The 22,005-nt window shown below is 50.7% G+C and overlaps 1 protein-coding gene across 3 annotated transcripts in view; it reads left to right on the plus strand.

Moving 5' to 3' along the window:
- The window catches only part of SH3YL1 (SH3 and SYLF domain containing 1), a 33,948-nt gene extending 22,894 nt beyond the window's left edge, over positions 1-11,054 (plus strand). The window contains exons 7-10 of one of the 3 annotated variants that reach the window (XM_051831559.2): positions 2,540-2,708; positions 3,250-3,346; positions 7,041-7,097; positions 10,237-11,054. In XM_051831559.2, coding sequence (XP_051687519.1) covers positions 2,540-2,708; positions 3,250-3,346; positions 7,041-7,097; positions 10,237-10,427 — 514 coding nt within the window. In that variant the 3' untranslated portion in view covers positions 10,428-11,054. The remainder of the gene's footprint in view (positions 1-2,539; positions 2,709-3,249; positions 3,347-7,040; positions 7,098-10,236) is intronic. The other 2 variants (XM_051831561.2, XM_051831562.2) reach the window with 2 other exon arrangements.
- The last annotated feature ends 10,951 nt before the right edge of the window (positions 11,055-22,005 follow it).

Consider the following 22,005-nt stretch of genomic DNA (forward strand, 5'->3'; position numbering starts at 1 on the left):
CCACAATATGCACCTTACAATGTGCTCCCTGAACAGCCTGCACCCTCACAGCCTGGACCTGTCACAGCCTGCACCCCTACAGCCTGGACCTGTCACAGCCTCCACCCCTACAGCCTGTGCCCCACAACCTGCATGCCCACAGCCTGTGCCCCACAGCCTGCTACCTTAACAGCCTGCACCCCCACAACCTAGACCTGTCACAGCCTGCACCCTCACAGCCTGTACCTGTCACAGCCTGCACCCTTACAGTCTGCACCCTCACAGCCTGCACCCCACAACATGCACCCCACAACCTGTGCCCCACAGCCTGTGCCCCACAGCCTGCTACCTTAACAGCCTGCACCCCCACACCTGGACCTGTCACAGCTTGTACCCTTACAGCCTGTACCTGTCACAGCCTGCACCCCCACAGCCTGTGCCCCACAATCTGCACCCCCACGGCCTGTTCCCCACAACCTGCATCCTCACAGCCTGTGCCCCACAGTCTGCTCCCTTAACAGCCTGCACCCCCACAGCCTGAACCTGTCACAGCCTGTACCCTCACAGCCTTTGACCTCACAGCCTGCACCCTAACAGCCAGCACCCTTACAGCCTGCACCCTCATAGCCTGTACCTGTCACAGCCTACACCTCTGCAGCCTGCACCCCCACAGCCTGTGCCCCACAACCTGGACCTGTCACAGCCTGTGTCCTACAGCCTGCATCCCCACAGCCTGGACCTGTCACAGCCTGTACCCTCACAGCCTTTGACCTCACAGCCTGCACCCTAACAGCCAGCACCCTTACAGCCTGCACCCTCATAGCCTGTGCCTGTCACAGCCTACACCTCTGCAGCCTGCATCCCCACAGCCTGTGCCCCACAGCCTGGACCTGTCACAGTCTGCACCCCCACAGCCTGTGCCCCGCAACCTGCACTCCTCCAGCCTGTGCCCCACAGCCTGGACCTGTCACAGCCTGTGCCCCACAGCCTGGACCTGTCACAGCCTGTGCCCTCACCATAGAGGTTTCTTTTGCTCACCCTGCCTTCGCCTTTCCTCCCTGTAAGCAGAATCCAGTTCTGGTTAACAACACAGTTTGTTTAAAAAAATAAAACAGTTGGAAATATTGTGAGGTAAAGAAAAGCAGTGGCATCCGGAGCATTTTCCTGCCACTGACATATGTGTGATGGCTCAGATGAGGACGAGGTCTGGACTGACAGAGCGGTGCTGGCAGAAGCTCTGCCGAGTGCAGGCCTGCAGGACTGATGCTGCTGGTGGCTTCGCACACAGAGCAGCAGGCCCGACTGCAGGCAACAGGCTCCCTTGGCGGGCACCCAGGTCATCGAGGGTTCTTAGCACGTCTGATAGCATCAAATGCAAACCAAGAAACCAGAAAATAAGAGCATGGGGAACATTAAGGTTTGTAGAACTCTTCATCTTATAAAATCAAGAGCTGTGTTTGTTTTCACTCCATGTTATTAATTTGAGAAACATAACTTAAGAATGCTTTTAGGGGCTTCTCATTCTAAGCCTTTGGCAGACTTTGCCACTAGAGGTAAACTAAATCCTGGATAAACTAAAACCAATATACTTCTTAATGAATCACAGGCCTTCCAAACATGTGAGGCAAATCTTTATTTAATTTTGATAAAAATAAACATTTTAAAGAAATTACAAAACCAAATGTGTAGGTGCCATTCTTGTAAGAAACTTAATAAGTAAGCTATAAAACTGTATGTAACATTTCGTTTCCCTGGAAATGTGCATGTGTGTGTACTGGTGTGTCTGTGTATGTGTATCAGTGTGTGTGTGCGTGTGCGCATGTGTAACTCTTGGGGGTGTGTGTGTGCATGTGTGTCAGGTGTGTGCGTGTGTGCATGTATAAATATCGGGGTGTGTGTGTGTGCATGTATAAATATCGGGGTGTGTGTGTGTGCATGTGTAACTCTCGGGAGTGTGCGTGTGTGCATGTATAAATATTGGGGGGGTGTGTGCACTGGTGAGTATGGTGTGTGTACATGTGTGCATGTGTGTCAGGTGTGTGCACGTGCACATGTGTAACTCTCAGGGGTGTGCGTGTGTGCATGTATAAATATCGGGGTGTGCGTGTGTGCATGTATAAATATCGGTGTGTGTGTGTGCATGTATAAATATTGGGGTGTGTGTACATGTGTGCATGTGTATCAGGTGTGCATGCAGGCAAGTGGAAGTATCAGGTGTGAGTGTTCATGTGTAAGTATCAGGTGTGTGTGTGTGCATGTGTATTGGGGTGTGCATTTGCATGTGTGAGTATGGTGTGTGTGCGTGTGTTAGTGTGGATATGTGTGTGTGAATGTGCCTTTGTGTTACAAGGGGAAGGACTCACATCAGGATATTTGCAACAGTTGCCTCTAGAGGTGATCTTGGGAGTGGATTTGGGAGCTGAATGTAGGATGTGGACCAGGCACATGTGAAGTGCTGCACATGAGAAAGTACACAGACGCTTGTGTGTGTGTGCACATGCTACGTGTATCTCCAAAAAAGATCCACGCATAGTAAAGAAATGTTGTTCGTGTCTGCTAGGTTTTATTGTCAAGACATCCGCGCCTACGACATTCTGTTTGGAGAGCTGCCGCGGCCCGCCCAGGCGGAGGATCTTTACGAGATCCTCGACACCTTCACCGAGAAGTACGAGAGCGCCGGGCAGCGCGCCAACGCCAGGAGGGACGCGCGCCAGCAGCACAAGGCCTCGGTGGGCCCCGCTTCTGTCTCTCTCCATGGGCCCAGGGGCGCTCTGCCTGGGACACCAGCTTCCGGACAACCCACTGAGCTTCCCTTGCCACTCAAGCAAAGTTCACGTGGAAATGCCACGCATCCTGGGCATCTCGTCTATACAGATGTTGAGATACGGACTTAGTAATATCAGTAACACCATTGACAGCAGCAGCTCAGAGCAGCCACGATATCCGGCCTCAGAGCTCCTCCAGGCCCCCTTGGCCCTTGCCACACAGAACGCCTGGAGGTGCAGAGTTCGAGTTTGTCACCACCTCTCCTTGCCAGTAGCTAGGATGCTTCCCATGTTACTCTGCCCGCAAGTCCTTGAGACCTGGCACTGGGCGAGCATGGCTCTGGGCCTCCCGGACCTGAGCCTTGCTGTGCAGTTCCACGACACTGGGCCGAGGCCGGGCATGAGTGCACAGTGCCGCATTAGGCGTGCTCAGGACGAGCTAGCCAGGGGAGTGCTCCCAGGTCAAAGCAGGGTTTAAGTTCTGTCATGTGTGTTTGTTCCTCAGGCTAAAGACTTACCTCCAACACCAGCGTCAAGACCCCAGCGGTCGTCTGCACCAGGCCAGCTGGACCCGGACTCGCAAAGTAAATATTTAGTTGCAGGTCAAAAACTTAATTATACTTAACAGTTGACTGCGCTGTTGAACTTTAGATTCAAAAAGAAGAGTTCACTTTTCTTTTTTTTAAGAGAAAAACACGTTCAGACTCTTCTGAATAAGACAGATTCCCTTTGCTGTAATTTATAAAAACTTCTGTTCTCATTCATAAGCTGCTTTCTTTACAAACTGACTTATCTTTGAAACTTTTCTTGCTTAGTTTCTTTGTCATTTCTTTCAAAGATTTGAAAAGGGAACAAAATAAGACTATTTTCATGTACGCTTAGAGATTTACCTTTCTGAATATCAGTTTTGCCACACATTCTGGGAGCATGGGAGTTATTTAAGGTGGTTTTAAACCAGATGAAATTGATGAAGCACCAGGCTTTGGTCTTTACCTCTCCTTTCATCACTCATTTTTGTGTCAGGAACTCTTAGAATTCTGTTTTCATGCGCAGAGCTTGCCAGTAAATAGCAGCATATTAGAGTAAGTGACCTTTCTGTAATGGTCACCTGCTGGACACGGACGTGGCCAGGACTCGGCATGGGCCTGGCCCAGAGGCCTCTGCCAGGGCAGAACTGCTGCCGCAGAAGCTCCCAGGAGAGCGCGCGTGCTCTGAGGGCAGCGTGCTCACCTTCATCTTCAGCCTTCCTCCTTCCCCGGCGTGCACGGCGTCTGCACTCACCAGGCACTGGTCCTGTCCCTCACTGCTGCCCTGCTGCTGGCATTTAGGGATTCCTGGCCCTGCTTCGTGGAGTCGGTTCCTGTCCCAGGTCCGAGGGTGAATGTGCTCATATTTCCAGTGAGTAATGCAGCCTGCACCCTGAACCCATGCCAGTAACAGCGCAGACCGGGCCAGGGACTTCAGCCTGTCTCCCTTGTGGGTGTCAGGAACACAGTGCCTTAGCTGTCACCTGCTGCTTGCAGGAAGCTGGATTAGAAGTCCCAAGCCATGGCTTAATTACTGTGCCCAATGCTCACCCCTAATTAATTCTGTTAACTGGTGACTTAATATTCCACATATTCCAGAAGCACATATTTTATTCACCGACTCTCCTACTGATGGGAATTAACTTTATGTCAGATTGTATCAGCACCAAACAGGATAACTCTCATCCTTCTAAACTAATGTCTCTGCATACTGCCACATTGATTGATTGATTGATTGATTTGTGAGATAATTGCTAAGAGTGGACATGATAGGTCAAAAATATATTTTTAAGGGCTGGCACTGTGGCATAGCAGGTTAGGCTGCTGCCTGTAATGCTGGCAGCCATATGGGCAAAACTTCAAATCCTGCCCACTCCACTTCTGATCCAGCTCCCTGATGATACACCTGGGAAAAAGTAGCAGAAGATAGTTCAAGTCCTTGGGCTCCTGCACCCACGTGAGACACCCAGAAGAAGTTCCTGATTCCTGGCTTCCGCTGGCCCAGCCCCCGCCATTGTGACCATTTGGGGCAGTGAACCAGGGGATAGAAGATCTGTCTCTCTGTCCTTCCCTCCCTCTAACTCTGCCTTTTAAATAAATAAATCTCTTAAAAATATATGTATTTTTTAAAAATTTAACCAATGTGATAGATTACCTTTTATGAGTTTTCACTACATTGGCATCTCCCCTGTTTATGTCCCCCACCATAAGCGTGCTCCCCAATGTCTGGTCCCAAGACACACCCCAGCATGTGCCATTCTGACCACTACTCCACCCTCTACGTCTTCCATGTGCACCCTCATTATCACTGCCCTCCACGTGGTCCTCTACATGGACCTACACCCTCACCATCACTCCGTCCTCCACGTGGTCCTCCACCCTCACCATCACTCCGTCCTCCATGTGGTCCCCCACATGGACCCTCACCATCACTCCGTCCTCCATGTGGTCCCCCACATGGACCCTCACCATCACTCCGTCCTCCACGTGGTCCCCCACATGGACCCTCACCATCACTCCGTCCTCCACGTGGTCCTCCACATGGACCCTCACCATCACTCCGTCCTCCACGTGGTCCTCTACATGGACCCTCACCATCACTCCGTCCTCCACGTGGTCCCCCACATGGACCCTCACCATCACTCCGTCCTCCACGTGGTCCTCCACATGGACCCTCACCATCACTCCGTCCTCCACGTGGTCCTCCACATGGACCCTCACCATCACTCCGTCCTCCACGTGGTCCTCCACATGGACCCTCACCATCACTCCGTCCTCCACGTGGTCCTCCACATGGACCCTCACCATCACTCCGTCCTCCACGTGGTCCCCCACATGGACCCTCACCATCACTCTGTCCTCCACGTGGTCCTCTACATGGACCCTCACCATCACTCCGTCCTCCACGTGGTCCCCCACATGGACCCTCACCATCACTCCGTCCTCCACGTGGTCCTCCACATGGACCCTCACCATCACTCCGTCCTCCACGTGGTCCTCTACATGGACCCTCACCATCACTCCGTCCTCCACGTGGTCCTCCACATGGACCCTCACCATCACTCCATCCTCCACGTGGACCTACACCCTCACCATCACTCCGTCCTCCATGTGGTCCTCCACCCTCACCATCACTCCGTCCTCCCATTCTAGGCTGTACTGGGCTCCTAGACTGTCCTGCACTACTTTTACTTCTGTAATGGCTGGATACTTTCTCTTCACGTATTTTGAGATAATTTCTACCAACTCTTCCCCCCTTCTCTGATGTGAAGCAGTGTCGTGTACTCTTTGGATGCTAATCACAACTGTGCTGTGTAGATGCACGTGATGATCTTCCTGGGGTGTGCCTTCCATCTCTGAGACACTGTTTTACATCTTTCTGTGCTGTTGCTTTAGGCTTTGTCCTCATTGGCTTCTGTGGTCAGCAGAATGCACTCTCCCATCTTCCTTTCAGAGTGCAGCTTTTATTACACAGAAATCTTAATATGCACCAGTCCCGTCTGTCTTACATCTGGTCACCCACCCACCCACAATGACGTCCTGGCATCTTCCTTAAATGGGTTCTCTGGGGACGTGCACACCCCCTCCCGCCAGTGTTTATTTGGAGTTGCTCACGTCCTCTGAGACCAGGGGCCATCACAGGGCTACAGGGATGTGGCACAGGGGTCCTGGAAGAAGCAGCTTCCAGACCTCCAGCCCCAGAGAAGTCTTCGTAAAGTCGCTGCAGACAAGAATGTGGCTTGCGGCTCCTCTGCCTCTGCCGTCCCTCCACAACCATGTTTCTCTGCCCTGGAAGAAGAAAAGCAAACCCCAGAGGCCCTGATTCTTCCCACGACACCACCTCCAAAGTGTAAACCAGGGTCCAGTGCGTGGGCGTGGGCGTGGGCGTGGGCGTGGGCGTGGGCGTGGGCGTGGGCACGGCAGACCTCACAGATCAGGTGGCTGTGTGACCTGTGTGACGGGCAGCTTTGTGGCTTGTTGTTGGCCTCTATCTCAAAGGGACTGTGAAGGAACTGCGCGACTTTGCTCTAAAATGCCTGCTCCACGCTCTCTAGTCTGTGTCAGCGCCAACTTCCCTAGCCCAGCCCCTTCCCAGAACACAGCCTTTTGTGACCCCTGGAGACCCCGCCAGGCCACTTGTCCTGCGGGTGACGCGCCTGTCAGTCCTGAGGACCTGAAATCTCTGCTCAGCCAGGGCAGGCTTTGCCATCGCTGTATGTTCTGGATACTAAACACCAGCAAGTTTTCCAATCTTCCGTCTTTTTTCCAGGCAGCAGAAATGGATACAAGCTCTATCCTGAACTTTCCAGCTATCAGGAGAGAGTTGGTGAGTTACAGCTCTGACTCCTGTGCCCCTTGGGATCACAGACTGAGGACTTGGAGGGGGTGTGCAGTCTACAGGAAGTGCCCAGCCTCTCTGATTGGCAGGAGTCCCTCCCTACCCTGATGACTGCTTCGCGTTTCAGTGCTGTGCTTTCCTCTCCGCCTTGCCTCCAGCTGCAGATGGGGAAATGACGCAGCCCTCCCAGAGACAGGGACGGCCTGGGGAACCCGGAGCCCCACCCTGGGGAAGGCACCAGTGGGACCAGGTTGTCCGGCAGCTTTTGAGCAGATACTGAGGGGCAGAGCCAGACTTGTTAGTTTTGAACACAACTTAATCCTCGTTGCACTTTCCCTAGGTTGTAGCCCCGCCAATCTGCTTTTAAGGAATTATTTTTTTTTTTTTATTTTCACATTCAAACGTTTTGCTGTTGTAGGGCAGTACTTCATAGAACATGCCAAGATTTGGTAGTAAAAATGGTCCTTCAGCTTGTCTTGTGGAATGTGCCTGGAAGGCAGCTAGCAGCTGTGTACGGACGTGAGTGGGACAATCGAGAGCAAGTCAAGCAGACGCATCCTGTGCTGTTGTCACTGCACTCACAGCACCACGCGCTGCTGGGGAACGAGCGTTTCGTGTAAAAGTTGTGAAGTCGGGAGCCAGTTTGTTTACTAGCATGCGGGGAAGCTGTCGAACACGTCTCTGGAGCAGAGCTGGATGTGCGGTTTCAGACGTTCTCCCGCTTTCAGCCCTGCCTGTGGATGGAGCCTTCCTTCGGGCACCACCCCTGCCTGCCCTCGCAGAGAGGCCTGCTGCGTTTGCCCAGCGGCCTGGGTGCAGCCGGTCACTGCTGTGCTGTGGTCCTGGGCCTGGGAGGGCACTGGCTCCCCTCCAGGTGGCCATGGCAGGGGTTGAGCAGCTGGGGTCACCCAGGACTGGACCCTCGGTTGTGGATTCTGCGGGAGCAGTAGGTGTTCATTCCAGCGTGGCCGGAACTAGATTCTGCAGTGTGCAGCCTCCCGCTTTGTGCTCGGGCATCTGCTCCTCGGAGGGGTTCCTGAGCTGGATGCCGTTGACAGAGGACCACCTGCTGGGACAGGTTGCAGAGATGTGGGCTAGGAAGCAGGGAGGGGGCCTTGGTCAGGTGACAGGCAGGTAGACTTGCACCTCCTTTTGTCGGAGATGATGACACAGACCCTGCTTGGGCTCCGGAGAGACCTGGATTTCAGCCCCTGCAGTTCATTTGCCAGTTGTGGGACCGAGGTGATGAACCTCACCTGCCGTGGCAGTTTGGTTGTGGCTGTCTGGTTGTGGCTGGGTTTTGCATTTGTGTTGGAGGATCCAGCAAAAGTTGCACTCACAGCATGTGCCAGTCAACTCTCCTGGGCTGCCCTGCCGTGCCGGCTGCTTTCCTTAAGACAAAAGCCCGTGCCAGGGTCCTGGCTGAGCCTTAGTGGAAGCCGGTGCCGCCCCCACTGGGTCGTTCCTAAGTCATGTGTGCTGACCTCCCAACCTGTGGCCACTGTTCTGCCGAAGGCCCGGCTGCGCAGGTGCATGGGCCGGTGTCCTGAGTTCCAGAGTCCCCCCAGAACTCCACAGTGGGACGCCTCAGCCCAGGCGCCAGGCCAGGTCAGCTGTTGCTGCTTCCTGGGTGCTCAGAGGCAGGGACTGTGCCTACCGCCAACACAGCACTACTGCCCCAGCTGTGACCGCTCTTGATGGCAGCGCGGACCCCACGCGGGGCCTGGCAGACCTCCCTACCAGCCCAGGTCTCGGGGCCTCCCCACCTCCCTGCCTCCCCCACACCTCTGTCCACCCAGGTCCTGGGACACCCAGGTGGGGGACAGCACAGGTTGCTGTGCACCAGTTCCTCAGGACCAACCACTTTGTGCAGGCACTGTGGGTGCGGGTGCAGGTGCTGGCGTGGAAGCATCCAGAAGCAACTTCTCTGTGGGTGTGTGCTGTGTGCGTTCCGTGTTTACAGAGTCACCACCCACAGGTGTTTCCTCTTTATTCTAAGACCTCATGGGCATTTTTTGCCACATTTTTTTAACCTTATAATTTAAAATGAGTAGACTACAAGCAAGAGGAATATAAAGTAACATGCAGAAATTCTCTTTTACAGAAAAACTTCTCTGATGTCCTTACATTAATTACATTAATTATTCCCCGGCTCCCCTTGTGGAGAGCCGCAGCAGTGTCCTGAGTGTTGGGCAGAAAAATCAGTGCTGATCGCCCGTGCCTCTTGCTGACAGGCCAAGTTCTGCTCATTGTTGCTGTTGTTGTTGTTATGGTGTGGGCCCAGACAGGAACTGGTCTTAGAGTTTGGTTATTTATATTTTCTGCATATCCGTACTTAAATGCATGAAACAACATCCCAGTGCTTCATTTATGCACAAAATTATGTGAAACAAATACCAACATCTTGGAGAGAAACTGCGGTTTTGCACATTGTGCAGCCTGCGTTCTGCCTTGCTTCTCCCCTTAGCTGCTTCGTCCCCAGTCCGTTCTCTCTGATGCTTCTCAGACTTGCACCGCGGGCTCTCCATGTGCCACCCTGCAGAGTCAGCACTGTGGAAGGCGGGACAGGATTTCTGAATGAAGCCTTCTGTGATAGAATTGTGAGCAGGAGTGCGTGCTGGGTGCCATGAAAGCCCTCTCACCGAGTGGTGGTGAGCAACGCAGACTCTGTCCCGGCTCTGCACTCTGGGACCCTGGCACGGCCCTGCCAGAGGCTCTTAGGTGTCTGCTTCGCTGCGTCCTCATTGGGGTTTGGGGGCAGTCAGCATTTCAATGTGGGAACTTGTTGGGGGAAGCAAACGTCCAGACCATAGCCAGGACTATTCTGTTAAAATGGGGAAATGTAAATAATAGTAGGATTACACAAAATTCAAACTGCACCCCGACACTTGCTGATACATAGGCAAATAAGAATGTGTAGTTCGACTTAGGTGTACTTGGCAAATATCACTGCCAAACCTTTGCTCTTCTCAAAATAGAAAGACTTCTGAGGATGCAGATTGCATGCCGTGGGCGCTGGCAGCCCGAGGGCTCTGAGCTCAACGTGCTAACTGATTCTTCTGCCTGAGCTCACACACGTCCCATGTCCCCCTGGAAAACTTGAATGATTTATTTTTTCTTGTTCTAGGCAACTTGACTCAGCCAATAGAAGTGACGGCACTATACTCCTTTGAAGGACAGCAGCCAGGGGATTTGAACTTTCAGGCTGGAGACAGAATCACAGTCACATCAAAAACAGATTCACAGTTCGATTGGTGGGAAGGAAAACTCCGAGGCCAAACTGGCATTTTTCCAGCCAATTATGTCACCATGAACTAAGCTTGACTGACTTGCTTTTCTGAGAATGACAGTCATTTTCCACATTGACATGGCATATTCTCTGCCTAAGCAATATTTGCTATGAGCTTTAAAAATGCTTCTGCATACTTTTAATCCAATATGTAGAAGTTTTTTCTATATATTAAGATTTAACTTTTTACCTATCTTCAAATACTTTATACTAATTTTATCATATTTACTATTTAATGGTTAATATCCTGCAGTTTATATGATCATGGTTCTTTTGTGTTAATTGTTAAATACTAAACATTGGATATGGTAACTGATTATTTTAATTTGAATTCTTGTGTCAATTTATTTCTGTTTACAAAGTGAATACAGAGAAAGAAATCAGCTTGAATTAGAGTATTAAGAAAGACTTGGCCTTGCAGATTCAGCTAGCATGAATCCTTAAAAACCTCACCTTCAAAAACTGCTGTATACATTGGTAGTAAGAGCATGATTTCAGACAAGTTCAACCTCTGTGTGTTAGGAAAAGATGACGTCTGTGGATGTTTCCTCCTCATGGGGCTCCGTTTGCTCATTTCTGTCTGTAGAATCAACTTGTGATGTGAATGAGTTGTCTCAGAATAAATAAAAAAGATTTTAAAATTCTTGCAAAGTTAATATCTTGATTTTGTTGCTCTGATTTTGTTTTTGGTAGCGGGCATCCCACACACCTGTGCTGCCAGGTGCCCAGGTGTCCTCTGTCCTAGCGCCTGCCCCTCCCCAGGGTGCCGCTCACTAACTGGCCACAGGACGCAGTTCTCTCCCTCACCCACACCAGTTCCCCCAGTGTGTCCACTGCCTTCAGCACACTCACTGGACCCAGCCACTCTGCCCCTGCTGCCGCCCCCGAGGTGAGCCCCGTCCACTCCTGCAGCCTCTCCTTTGCTCTAGCTCTTGCTTCTCAGGAAACCCTCAGCCACCAGGCTCTCACTCTCTGCCTTTTTACCTGCTGTGCAGTTATCACAGCCCCACATTGTAGGTGCACATGCGTGTCCACTGTTGGACTGCATAATTCTGTCTTTTCAGATCTGTTTACTTATTTGGAAGTCAAGAGTCAGAGAGAGGGAGAGACAGACCTTCCATCCACTGGTTCACTCCGTGAATGGCCGCAATATCTGGTGCTGTGCCAGGAGAAAGCCAGGCGTACAGAGCTGTTCTGGGTCTCCCATGTGGTGCAATAGCCCAAGGACTTGGGCCGTCCTCTGCTGCTTTCCCAGGTGCATTAGCAGGCAACTGGATTGAAAGTGGATTGAAAAAGGAGAATGAAGTCCTGCATGATCATCACCCAGCAAGAAGGGAAACGTAGGCCAGCGCCGCGGCTCAATAGGCTAATCCTCTGCCTTGTGGCGCCAGCACACCGGGTTCTAGTCCCGGTTGGGGTGCCGGATTCTGTCCTGGTTGCCCCTCTTCCAGGCCAGCTCTCTACTGTGGCCTGAGAGTGCAGTGGAGGATGGCCCAAGTGCTTGGGCCCTGCACCCCATGGGAGACCAGGAGAAGCACCTGGCTCCTGCCTTCGGATCAGTGCCGCGGCAGCCATTGGAGGGTGAACCAATGGCAAAGGAAGACCTTTCTCTCTGTCTCTCTCTCACTGTCCACTCTGCCTGTCCAAAAAAAAAAAGGGGGGGGGGGGGAATGTAGTTATGTCCTCTTCAAATCCTGAGTAACTATCTCCTCACTCCTACTCAAGGACACTGTATCATCATCCTGAATTTGCCTGTATGCTTTTAAACTTAAAAAATTTGAACCTATAAAATGTGAGAAAATGAATTTATTCATTTACAGTGGAGCTATTATAAATAAACTATGGCTTATATGTTCAAGGACTTGAACACCAGCTGAGAGTTGAAACTTTTGCTGAGAACTAGATGGAAAATTTGAAGCTGAAAACTAAAACAAGAAGACAACAAATGCACTTGGCAATTTAGCACAAAAGAAAGAATCATTGAATTGAAACATATCCAAACTGAAGTAGTACAGTAACATTTCCTGACCATAACGCAAAATAAATGACCATGTTACTGAACTTCTCACAAAGTCTAAAGTATAAAAAGGTCCACTTTATAAAGCAAAAGTTTATTTGGAAGACAGCAAAAGAACAACTTCCAAATATTTTCTTGGTGCTAGTCTAACACAGCAAAACCCACCTGGGATGAGATTTTTTAAGTCAGTCAATAACAAGGCAAAAAGAAAAAATAAATTCAGAAGTCAAAACCACACTAATTTCAGATTATGGGTCTGTATCCTGGGAAGCCAAGCAATCGGCAAGAGAGGAAACAAGTGCAAAGGTGCTCCATCCCGGTGAGGAGGAGACTGGCGGATGGGTCTTCAGAATGCTCACAGAAACAGGTCGTCGTCATCACAAAACTATGCCTGGTGTCAGGATCACACAAATTTATCTTTTGCTTTTCATGAACTTTAAGTGCCCTCATACAGAAGTTAATAGCTTTTATATCTACCAAGCACGCCATGTAATATATTCTGGGTTTTTCAAAGTCACTGAAAATGTTGAATACTGGGAAGTAAAAAGATCATTTTAAAAAATTTTATGAGGAAAACTTGAACAAATGGACCACCGCAACATGATTCTGGATGAGAACCCTCACAAAATTGTCCACATTTTCTCCCAAAAACTAGACTGGTGGGCTGAGTGGCCTCCTGGGAGCAACCCCAGAGGCGGCTGCAAGCGAGGGTGCACATTCGCTCTGCGTGTGCAGCCAATGCTAAGAGGGCTACTGCTTCTCCATTTGCTGGGTCCTCGGTTAAGGGGTGACCGCCTTCCTTCTGCGATGCGAGCGATGACCCTTCCCAGCGGTGGCAGTGTGGAGAGTGCTTCTCAGGGGCGCTTGAAGCCGGCCAAGGGCTTTGTGCTCTGGGTGGCCCCCACCGCCAAGGGCTGCCGCTCCCTGAGGTGTTCCCATTTGCCGTGGAAGTGTCTGGACTCTGCCGTCTCCCTGTGCAGGGCTGGCGGGACGCTGAGACTTCCAGATATGTTTTAAATTGAGGTCTGGCTAAGGATTCCTTTCTCTGCAGGGTTTTTCTGGCTCTTCTCTTCATTTTCACCAGGAGCTTCAGGTCGATTTGATCAGCCCCAGAAAAGGAGGAAATATTTTTATTGGTGCTGTGTGAAGTTCACGTGGTGATGCAAGGAAAATTGTCCTAGGATCTGCCACTACCCAGAGCAAGGACAAGGGACGGCTACCCATGTCTCCCTGTGTTGTGTCCGAACTCTTCTGCCCTGTGAGGTGAGCACCTCCTGGTGAGTCTCCACCCAGCACCCTCTCCTCTCCTTCTGCCACAGGCATTGTGGACAAAGCACCTGCCCACTGTGAGGCCGGGAGCGACCCTGGTCGTCTTTGTAGCCATTGCTGGCAAATGCAGTTAGCAAGCGGAGCTGAACTTGCAGGAGGACACAGGCGCTGCACTGGATGAGGCTGCCCCACAGTGCTCTGGGTCAAGGTCAAGGTCAAGGCCACAGCCCCTGGCACAGTGAGGATGTTTGACCTTGTTGTCTCCAGCTTCTCTGTAAAGGACTCCAGGGAGAGCAGGGCCCAGGAGGAGAAGCAAACTCAGACTTTTCTCTGGAGCCTCCACCTGCAAACAGCCCAGTAAATACCCCACACAGGAGGCCCCAGGAAGTCATTCGTGATTGTTACCTTCCATTCAATTTCTCAAGCTCCCCCCTAAAATTAACTGCAGTTTGTGTTGTTGTATAGTGATGGTATTCGACAGCAGTTTGCTCATTTTTCAGTTCTGCGTTTTTTTCCTCCATCTGCAGCCGTCACCCGGCACTGCATCCTTTCAAAGGGGCTCCAGAGCTCAGGCAGACACTTGAAACCCAGAGCCACGAGCCACGGGTTGCAGGTGCTGGGGGGTGCAGTCGTGGATCCAATGATGCTATCGGGGGGGGGGGAAGCTGAGGGCTGCTCCCTGGGAAACTGTTTCTCCAGAGAGGGTTGGTTATAAAATCTCTAGTAGTGGGGCTGACGCTGTGGCATAGCAGGTAAAGCCACTGCCTGCAGTGCCAGCATCCCATATGGGTGCCAGTTCGAGTCCCGGCAGTTCTACTTTCGATCCAGCTCTCTGCTATGGCCTGGGAAAGCAGTGGAAGATGGCCCAAGTGTTTGGGCCCCTGCACCCATGAGGGAGACCCAGAAGAAGCTCCTAACTCCAGGCTTAAGATTGATGCAACTCCAACTGTTGCGGCCAACTGGGGAGTGAACCAGTGGACGCAAGACCTCTCTTTCTGCCTCTGCCTCTCTATAACTCTGCCTTTCAAATAAATAAATAAATCATTAAAAAAAATCTGTAGTGGGGCCCAGCCTCTCTCTCTGCTTCCTGGCTCAATGTGCAGCCCTCCCCACCATCAGTACCCTCCAGTCTCACCAGATGGATGAACCACGGGGCTGCCAATCTTGGACTGTGAACCTTCTAAACCATGAGTCAGAATAAACCGCCTTCCTTCACCTGTAGCCCGAGAGCGCTGCTTACAGTCATGAAAAGCTGGCTCACGCCAGCTGTAGAAGACATGAAACTCCGTGCATTTAAATTAGGATGCAATTTGGTGACCTGTGCATGAAAGAACCCATTACTATAAAACAAAGCAAAACTAAAAACACTGAAGCATGCCCAAAGCTGCTCCTGACTTTGGTAAACACCCTATTCCCCACCACAATCTCTGGTCTCCTCTTGTCCAGGGGACCTGCAGTCTCTGTCAGAGCACTTGTGCAGCTTCTAAGAGGGTGCAGCCTGCCACCGTCTGCATAACTCTCTGGCCTGCTCCTTCTGATCCACATAATCACCGTGAGGTTTGTCCGCAGAGCACAATTTGTGGATCGTTTACTTGGTTTCTTCACCAAGTAGTAGTTCACAACCTGATTGCCACAATCTCTACCCTTCACCGGAGACAGACAAGACAAAGGGCACAGGTGTTTCCTACAGGCATTCACACGGCAAGTGCCAGACATGGAAGGCGTAGGAGTGGTGCAAAGCTGCCAGGTGTTTCCCACTTTCTCACCCCCAGCCGCCTGGCACCAGAGGCTGGCAGGGTTGTCAGTCTCTTCACTCTAACAGGGTCAAAGTGGCGTCTCAGTTGATACTAATTTTATTTTCCATTCCAGTTTTCATATCACCAATGCTGGTTTCAAGTGCTTGTCTGCCATCTGTCTTCCTTAGCAAACGGTCTGGTTTTCCATATATACTGGTCTGTTTGTTTCTTGTATTGAGTTTGAGGCTTTACATACTTTGGACCAGGTATCTTTACCAGACACGGGGTTTGCACTTGCCTCAGAAAGATGTCCTCATTCCCTCACTGGCACTTCAGTGAAGTCCACTTCATCTAAGAAACCTTTACCCAAAATTTTCTCCTATGGTTTTGCATCTTAAATTTCATATTTTAATTTAAGTTCATGATCCATTTTGTGATAATTTTCATGAATGTGGGAGAGATAAGATTTAAATTATTTTCGAAAAATAATCCTTTCTCATGTTATGCTAGGAATTCATTGGGTTTCCTGGACCCAAGAGCTGCCTTTTCAACAATTTTGAAAATAAATTCTAAGCAAACTTTCTCAAAATAGTCATTTTCTTATTCTGCCCCTTTTATTCCCAAACTCAGATTAAACACGTGTTGCAGACTCAGTCTGACCACCCTGTTTCTTGCCCTCCCCTGTGTTTTCTCTCACTGTGCTCTTCGGATGACTTACTGAGACGTGACTTCCACTTTCCTGATTCACCTCCATGTGTCTAGTCTGCTCTCTCGTATGTTCTCCAGAGTTTGGATTTTGTTGGCAGGGTTACAGTCTTCAGTGATGGAGGTTCTGCTTGTTTCTCTTTCCCTTGATCATATTTTCAGGTTTCTCCATCGCTGAACTACATGAAACACACGTACAATGAAACACATGAACTACATGAAACACAATTATTTTACACTCATGTCTGATGACCAGATCCTCAGCACCTCGCACAGTGTGTACCACGTCGGTCTTTGTGGTTTCTCTCAGGGTCCGATCACTTTCCTGAGCACTATATTTATGTCTTGGCTCCAGAGAAAATTGTTTCTGCCAATATTCTGGAGCTTTACCAAAAAGAACTACTTTCTTTTTAAAAGACATATTTATTTGGTAGGCAGAGAGGTCCTCCATCCACTGGGCCACTCCCTAAATGGCCTTGATGGCTGGTGCTGGGCCAGATCAAAGTCAGGCACCAGGAGCTCCATCCAGGCCTTCCACTCGGCCAAGTACCTCAGCCAGCATCTGCTGCCCCCGGCTGCACCAGCAGAGAGCTGGATTGAAAGGAGAGCAGCCGGGACTCAGGTCCTCCAACATGGGATGTTGGGGTTGCAGGAGACGTTCCAACCCGCTGTGCTACGATGCCAGCCCAGCCAGAACCACTTTACACTGGACTCTGAGAGGGGTTCCAAGGCACCCCAGACAAGGTCGTTTCTCTCCCATTACGTGCATGCAGCCTTCAGAGCAGACTCCGGCCGCATCCAGCCAGGTGTGGACATCACCTGCCCAGCAACTCCTGCTTTCATGGGGTTACCTCCCTGCATTCTGAAATTTTGTACCAGCTCAGCATTGCTTTTAAAAATCCCATATTTGGGCCGGCGCCGCGGCTCAATAGGCTAATCCTCCGCCTAGCGGCGCCGGCACACCGGGTTCTAGTCCCGGTCAGGGCGCCGGATTCTGTCCTGGTTGCCCCTCTTCCAGGCCAGCCCTCTGCTGTGGCCAGGGAGTGCAGTGGAGGAAGGCCCAGGTGCTTGGGCCCTGCACCCCATGGGAGACCAGGAAAAGCACCTGGATCCTGGTTCCTGCCATCGGATCAGCGTGGTGCGCCGGCCGCGGTGGCCATTGGAGGGTGAACCAACGGCAAAGGAAGACCTTTCTCTCTGTCTCTCTCTCTCACTGTCCACTCTGCCTGTCAAAAAAAAAAAAAAATCCCATATTTGCCCTCTATTTTAATGGGCACTGGGAGTGTCAAATCTGACCTACTGTTGCAAATGGAAGGCTTTTAAATCCAGGCTGCTCTAACAAAGTACCATAGGCCAGGGGCCTGGAAACAATGCTTCTCAGAGTTGTGGTGGCTGGGACGCTGGGATCAGGGCGTCCTCACACGGTGGGGGGTGGGGGGGTGGGGGAGATCTCTCAGGGTCCTGCCATGAGTGTCTAATCCATCATCAGTGCCCCAAAGGCCCCTCCTGACACTGCCACATTTGGGATCAGGTTTCGACAGAAAACCTTTGGGAGACACAAGGATTCAGGCCATAACAACCTTTATTTCTAATTCATCTTGTTGGTTTGCGTGGTGAGTTTCCTGCAGTAGCTTTCCCCCTGGAGCTGTGTCCGTCACAGCGAGCTGGTTGCTAACTTTCTGGCTTCTCTGTCATGCTGTCCCCTTCTGCTGCCTCACCGTGTCTTCTCTGCGATCTTCATTTATAGCAGCAGTCGCTACCCTGGTTCCTGTGGTGGACGATGTGTGCAGTTGCAATCTGAATCTATTCTGGGAAACAGTTCCCTCCCTCATTTCCTTTGTCCTTCCTTCTTTCCACTCCTTTCCCTCCCTCCCCCCTCCCTCCTTTCCTTCCTTCCATTCCTGATTTCTTTTCCTTTATATTTCTAATGATAAATAAATTGGGGTTTCTAAGCTGGCACAGGTGCTGCTTGATGGAAGATGGGCTTAGGTCCTGATAAACCCATTGTGAGTTTAAAGTGCCCTAAGTCGAGAGTGCATCTAATACACCCAACCTCCAGAACACGGAGCCTGGCAACAGAGCACACAGCAGAGCACCCTGGTGACTATTATCTATGTCACTTTTCAGTGATGTCCAGCCTGCGACCTGGGGGCTGCCTGGAAATTGCACTCATGGCCCTGCCCAAGGTCGCCAGGACGTGTCAGATGGCACATCACTAGCCCAAGAGAAGTCCTGAATTAAGAACCCAAAGAATAATTTCTACTGAATGCATATCAGTTTTGCACCAACCAAGTCCAAAAATCCCAAGTAGAACAATCATAAGTCAGGCAGCACCTGCATTTTCTAGTTTCCTGTGAGCAGGGGTCCAGATGCCTGCTGTGTGGTTCTCACAATGCAGGGTTCCTTTTCTCTTCTGTCTACAAACACAGCTCACCACCATGTAGGGGTGCAGCCCTCACTGTCCACCTGGGGAGCTCTCGCTACATCCTTACCCCCAGCTCTGCCAGTTCTCCCCACAGGACTCCTGACTCACCCCAGCCTTGACTGACAACCTTTGGAGTTTACGTGGACACTGAAGGCTATGGCAGTGTTCGGCCTCGTCTTGCTGATAATGAAGTTTCCACTCATTAAAAAAGTTAATTATGTCACTTTTCAGTGATGTCCAGAAGGGGGAAAATGCTGACTTAGTCAACAACATGCATTCTGGAACTTTTCATTTATGTGTTTCATGCGTCAGGGCCAGTGCTGTGTCGTAGCAGGTTAAGCCTGCGCCGGCGTACCATTTGAGCACTGGTTTGAGTTCTGGCTGTTCCACTTCCAATCCAGCTCCCTACTAATGTGTCTGGGAAAGCAGTGGAAGGTGACCCAAGTTCTCAGGCCCCTGCACCCACGTGGGAGACCCAGAAGAAGCTCCTGGCTCCTGGCTCTGGTCTGGTCCAGTCCTGGCTGTTGCAGCCATTTGGGGAGTGAACCAGCAGATGGAGGATAACTCTCTCTCTTTCTCACTATCTCTGTCTATCTCTGTCTTACAAATAGATAAATCTAAAAAAATTTTTAATGTGTCAATATTTTTGAATGAATTAGAAAAAGTATGTAACTGTCACATAAAGTACATTGCTTTCTAATAGCTTAGTTAGGATAAGGCAAAATGTAGGCTTTTTAAATCAACATCTGAGGGGACAGCACTGTGGTGTAGCTGGTTAAGCCTCCACCTGCAGCGCCCGCATGCCGTATAGGCACCAGTTCAAGTCCCAGCTGCTCTACTTCTGATCCAGCTCCCTACTAATGGCTTGGGAAAGCAGCAGAGGGCAGCTCAAGTGCTTGAGCCCCTGCATCCATGTGGGAGACCTGAAAGAAGCATCTGGCTCCTAACTTTAGCCTGGGCCAGCCCTGGCTGTTGAGGCCAAAATTTGGGAGTGAACCAGCAGATGGAAGACCTCTCTTCCTCTATCTATTGCTCTGACACTCTGCCTTTCAAATAAATTTTTAAAACTAAAAAAAAGCGGGGGGGGGGGGCTGGCACCATGGCTCACTTGGTTAATCCTCCACCTGCGGCACCTGCAGGTTCTAGTCCCAGCTGCTTCTCTTTCAGTCCAGCTCTCTGCTGTGGCCCAGGAGGGCAGTGGAGGATGGCCCAAGTGCTTGGGCCCCTGCACGCGCATGGGAGACCAGGAGGAAGCACCTGGCTCCTGGCTTCGGATCAGCACAGTGCTGGCCATTATGGCCATTTGGGGAGTGAACCAACGGAAGGAAGACCTTTCTGTCTCTCTCTCTCTCACTGTCTATAATTCTACCTGTCAAATAAAAAAAGTACTTTGGCATGAACATTTAAGAATACATGTAAATTATTAAAATCTTCAGTCATTGAATCAGCTGCTATATATGCCCTGAATTCTTAATTTTAGGAATAAAAAAACTAAAGATGCATGTTTTCCAAACTTTAATTCCATGCATGCCACTGAGATCTGTACCCTGAAAGATAAAATGTGGATGTGGAGCATTTTAAGTAAAAGCATACAGGTTGTTTTACAATAACAAACATCCACTTCCTGTTGAATACATAGAAACATTGGCCACTGGAATTATGTAATATGGCCATGAATGTTGTCATTTTTAAGGGCAGAATACTGCATTCTTAATCTTTAAGATTTATTTGAGAGAGAGAAAGTGCGCATCCAGTGGTTCAAGCGCAGGTAAAACGTTTGGGGAGGGCTGTGGCAGATCTGGGCACCTAGTTTAAGGCGGCGTCCCTGATTCTGGAGATTCTCAGGCTGGCTTCCCCAGGCGGAAATGCTCTTCTTTAGAGTCCATGAAGATCAGCAACGAAGCTGCTTGAAAGCCAGTTCTGTGGTTTGTCTGCTCTTCTCTCGGTTACGAAGCACATGATGCTACGTACAAGCAAATACATGTTATTAGTTTAATTTCTCAAGTTAAATTTGGGGGGCTTGTATCTGACAAACTCGAACTGAGAATGCAGCGCCACAAACTAGGAAGGTTGCAGAGTCAGGACAACTAGGTTCCACTGCAACTTCATTTTCCCAGGCAAGCTGGGCTCCAGTGCAGAGGTCCTGCAGCTGACGCTCGGCCATTCTGAATATCACCATAACCAGTCTGGCATACGGAACTGGGACAAAGAGAAGCCAGGACTTCCTACAAGCCCCACCCAGAGCACGCACATGGCCCAGCTGTCATGAGGAGGCGGCTGCGGCTCCACAAACCCCACCGGAGCAGTCGAGGCACATGGATGTCGGGACGCCCCTCACCACAGCCCGACTCTAAGCCCACAGCTGCTACTCGTCATCGCCATTGCCAGGGCTCAGGCGCCGGCAGTCACGCAGTCAATCACGCAGTCAATCACACAGTCACATAGTCATGGAGTCAGTCACACAGTCACGCAGTCAGTCAGCCATGCAATCAGTCACACAATCATATAGTCATGCAGTCAGTCACGTAGTCAGTCATGCAGTCAATCATGCAGTCACACAGTCATGCAGTCACACAGTCACACAGTCAGCCACACAGCCACACAGTCAGTCACGTAGTCAGTCACACAGTCATGCAGTCACACAGTCACACAGTCACGCAGTCAGTCATGCAATCACGCAGTCATGCAGTCACACAGTCACACAGTCAGTCACGTAGTCAGTCACGTAGTCAGTCACACAGTCATGCAGTCACACAGTCACACAGTCACACAGTCAGTCACACAGCCACACAGTCAGTCACATAGTCAGTTACACAGTCATGCATTCACACAGTCACACAGTCATGCAGTCAGTCATGCAGTCAATCACGCAGTCATGCAGTCACACAGTCACATAGTCAGTCACGTAGTCAGTCACGTAGTCAGTCACACAGTCACACAGTCAGTCACACAGCCACACAGTCAGTCATGTAGTCAGTTACACAGTCACACAGTCACGCAGTCAGTCACGCAGTCAGTCATGCAGTCAGTCACAGTCATGCAGTCACACAGTCAGCCATACTGGCAGTCAGTCATGCAGTCAGTCACACAGTCACGAAGTCATGCAGTCATGCAGTCAGTCATGCAGTCACACAGTCACGCAGTCACACAGTCACACAGTCACACATCCACACAGTCAGTCAGTCATGCAGTCACACAGTCACTCAGTCACGCAGTCAGTCATGCAGTCAGTCACAGTCACGCAGTCACACAGTCACACAGTCAGCCACACTGTCAGCCAGTCAGGCAGTCAGTCACACAGTCACGCAGTCAGTCACACAGGCACGCAGTCATGCAGCCAGTCACACAGCCAGTCACGCAGTCAGTCACACAGCCATGCAGTCAGTCACGCAGTCAGTCACGCAGTCACGCAGTCAGTCACACAGTCACGCAGCGAGAGGCGCAAAACGCGATGG

The sequence above is a fragment of the Oryctolagus cuniculus genome, chromosome 2 (assembly GCF_964237555.1).
Source record: "Oryctolagus cuniculus chromosome 2, mOryCun1.1, whole genome shotgun sequence".
Classification (NCBI taxonomy): domain Eukaryota; kingdom Metazoa; phylum Chordata; class Mammalia; order Lagomorpha; family Leporidae; genus Oryctolagus; species Oryctolagus cuniculus.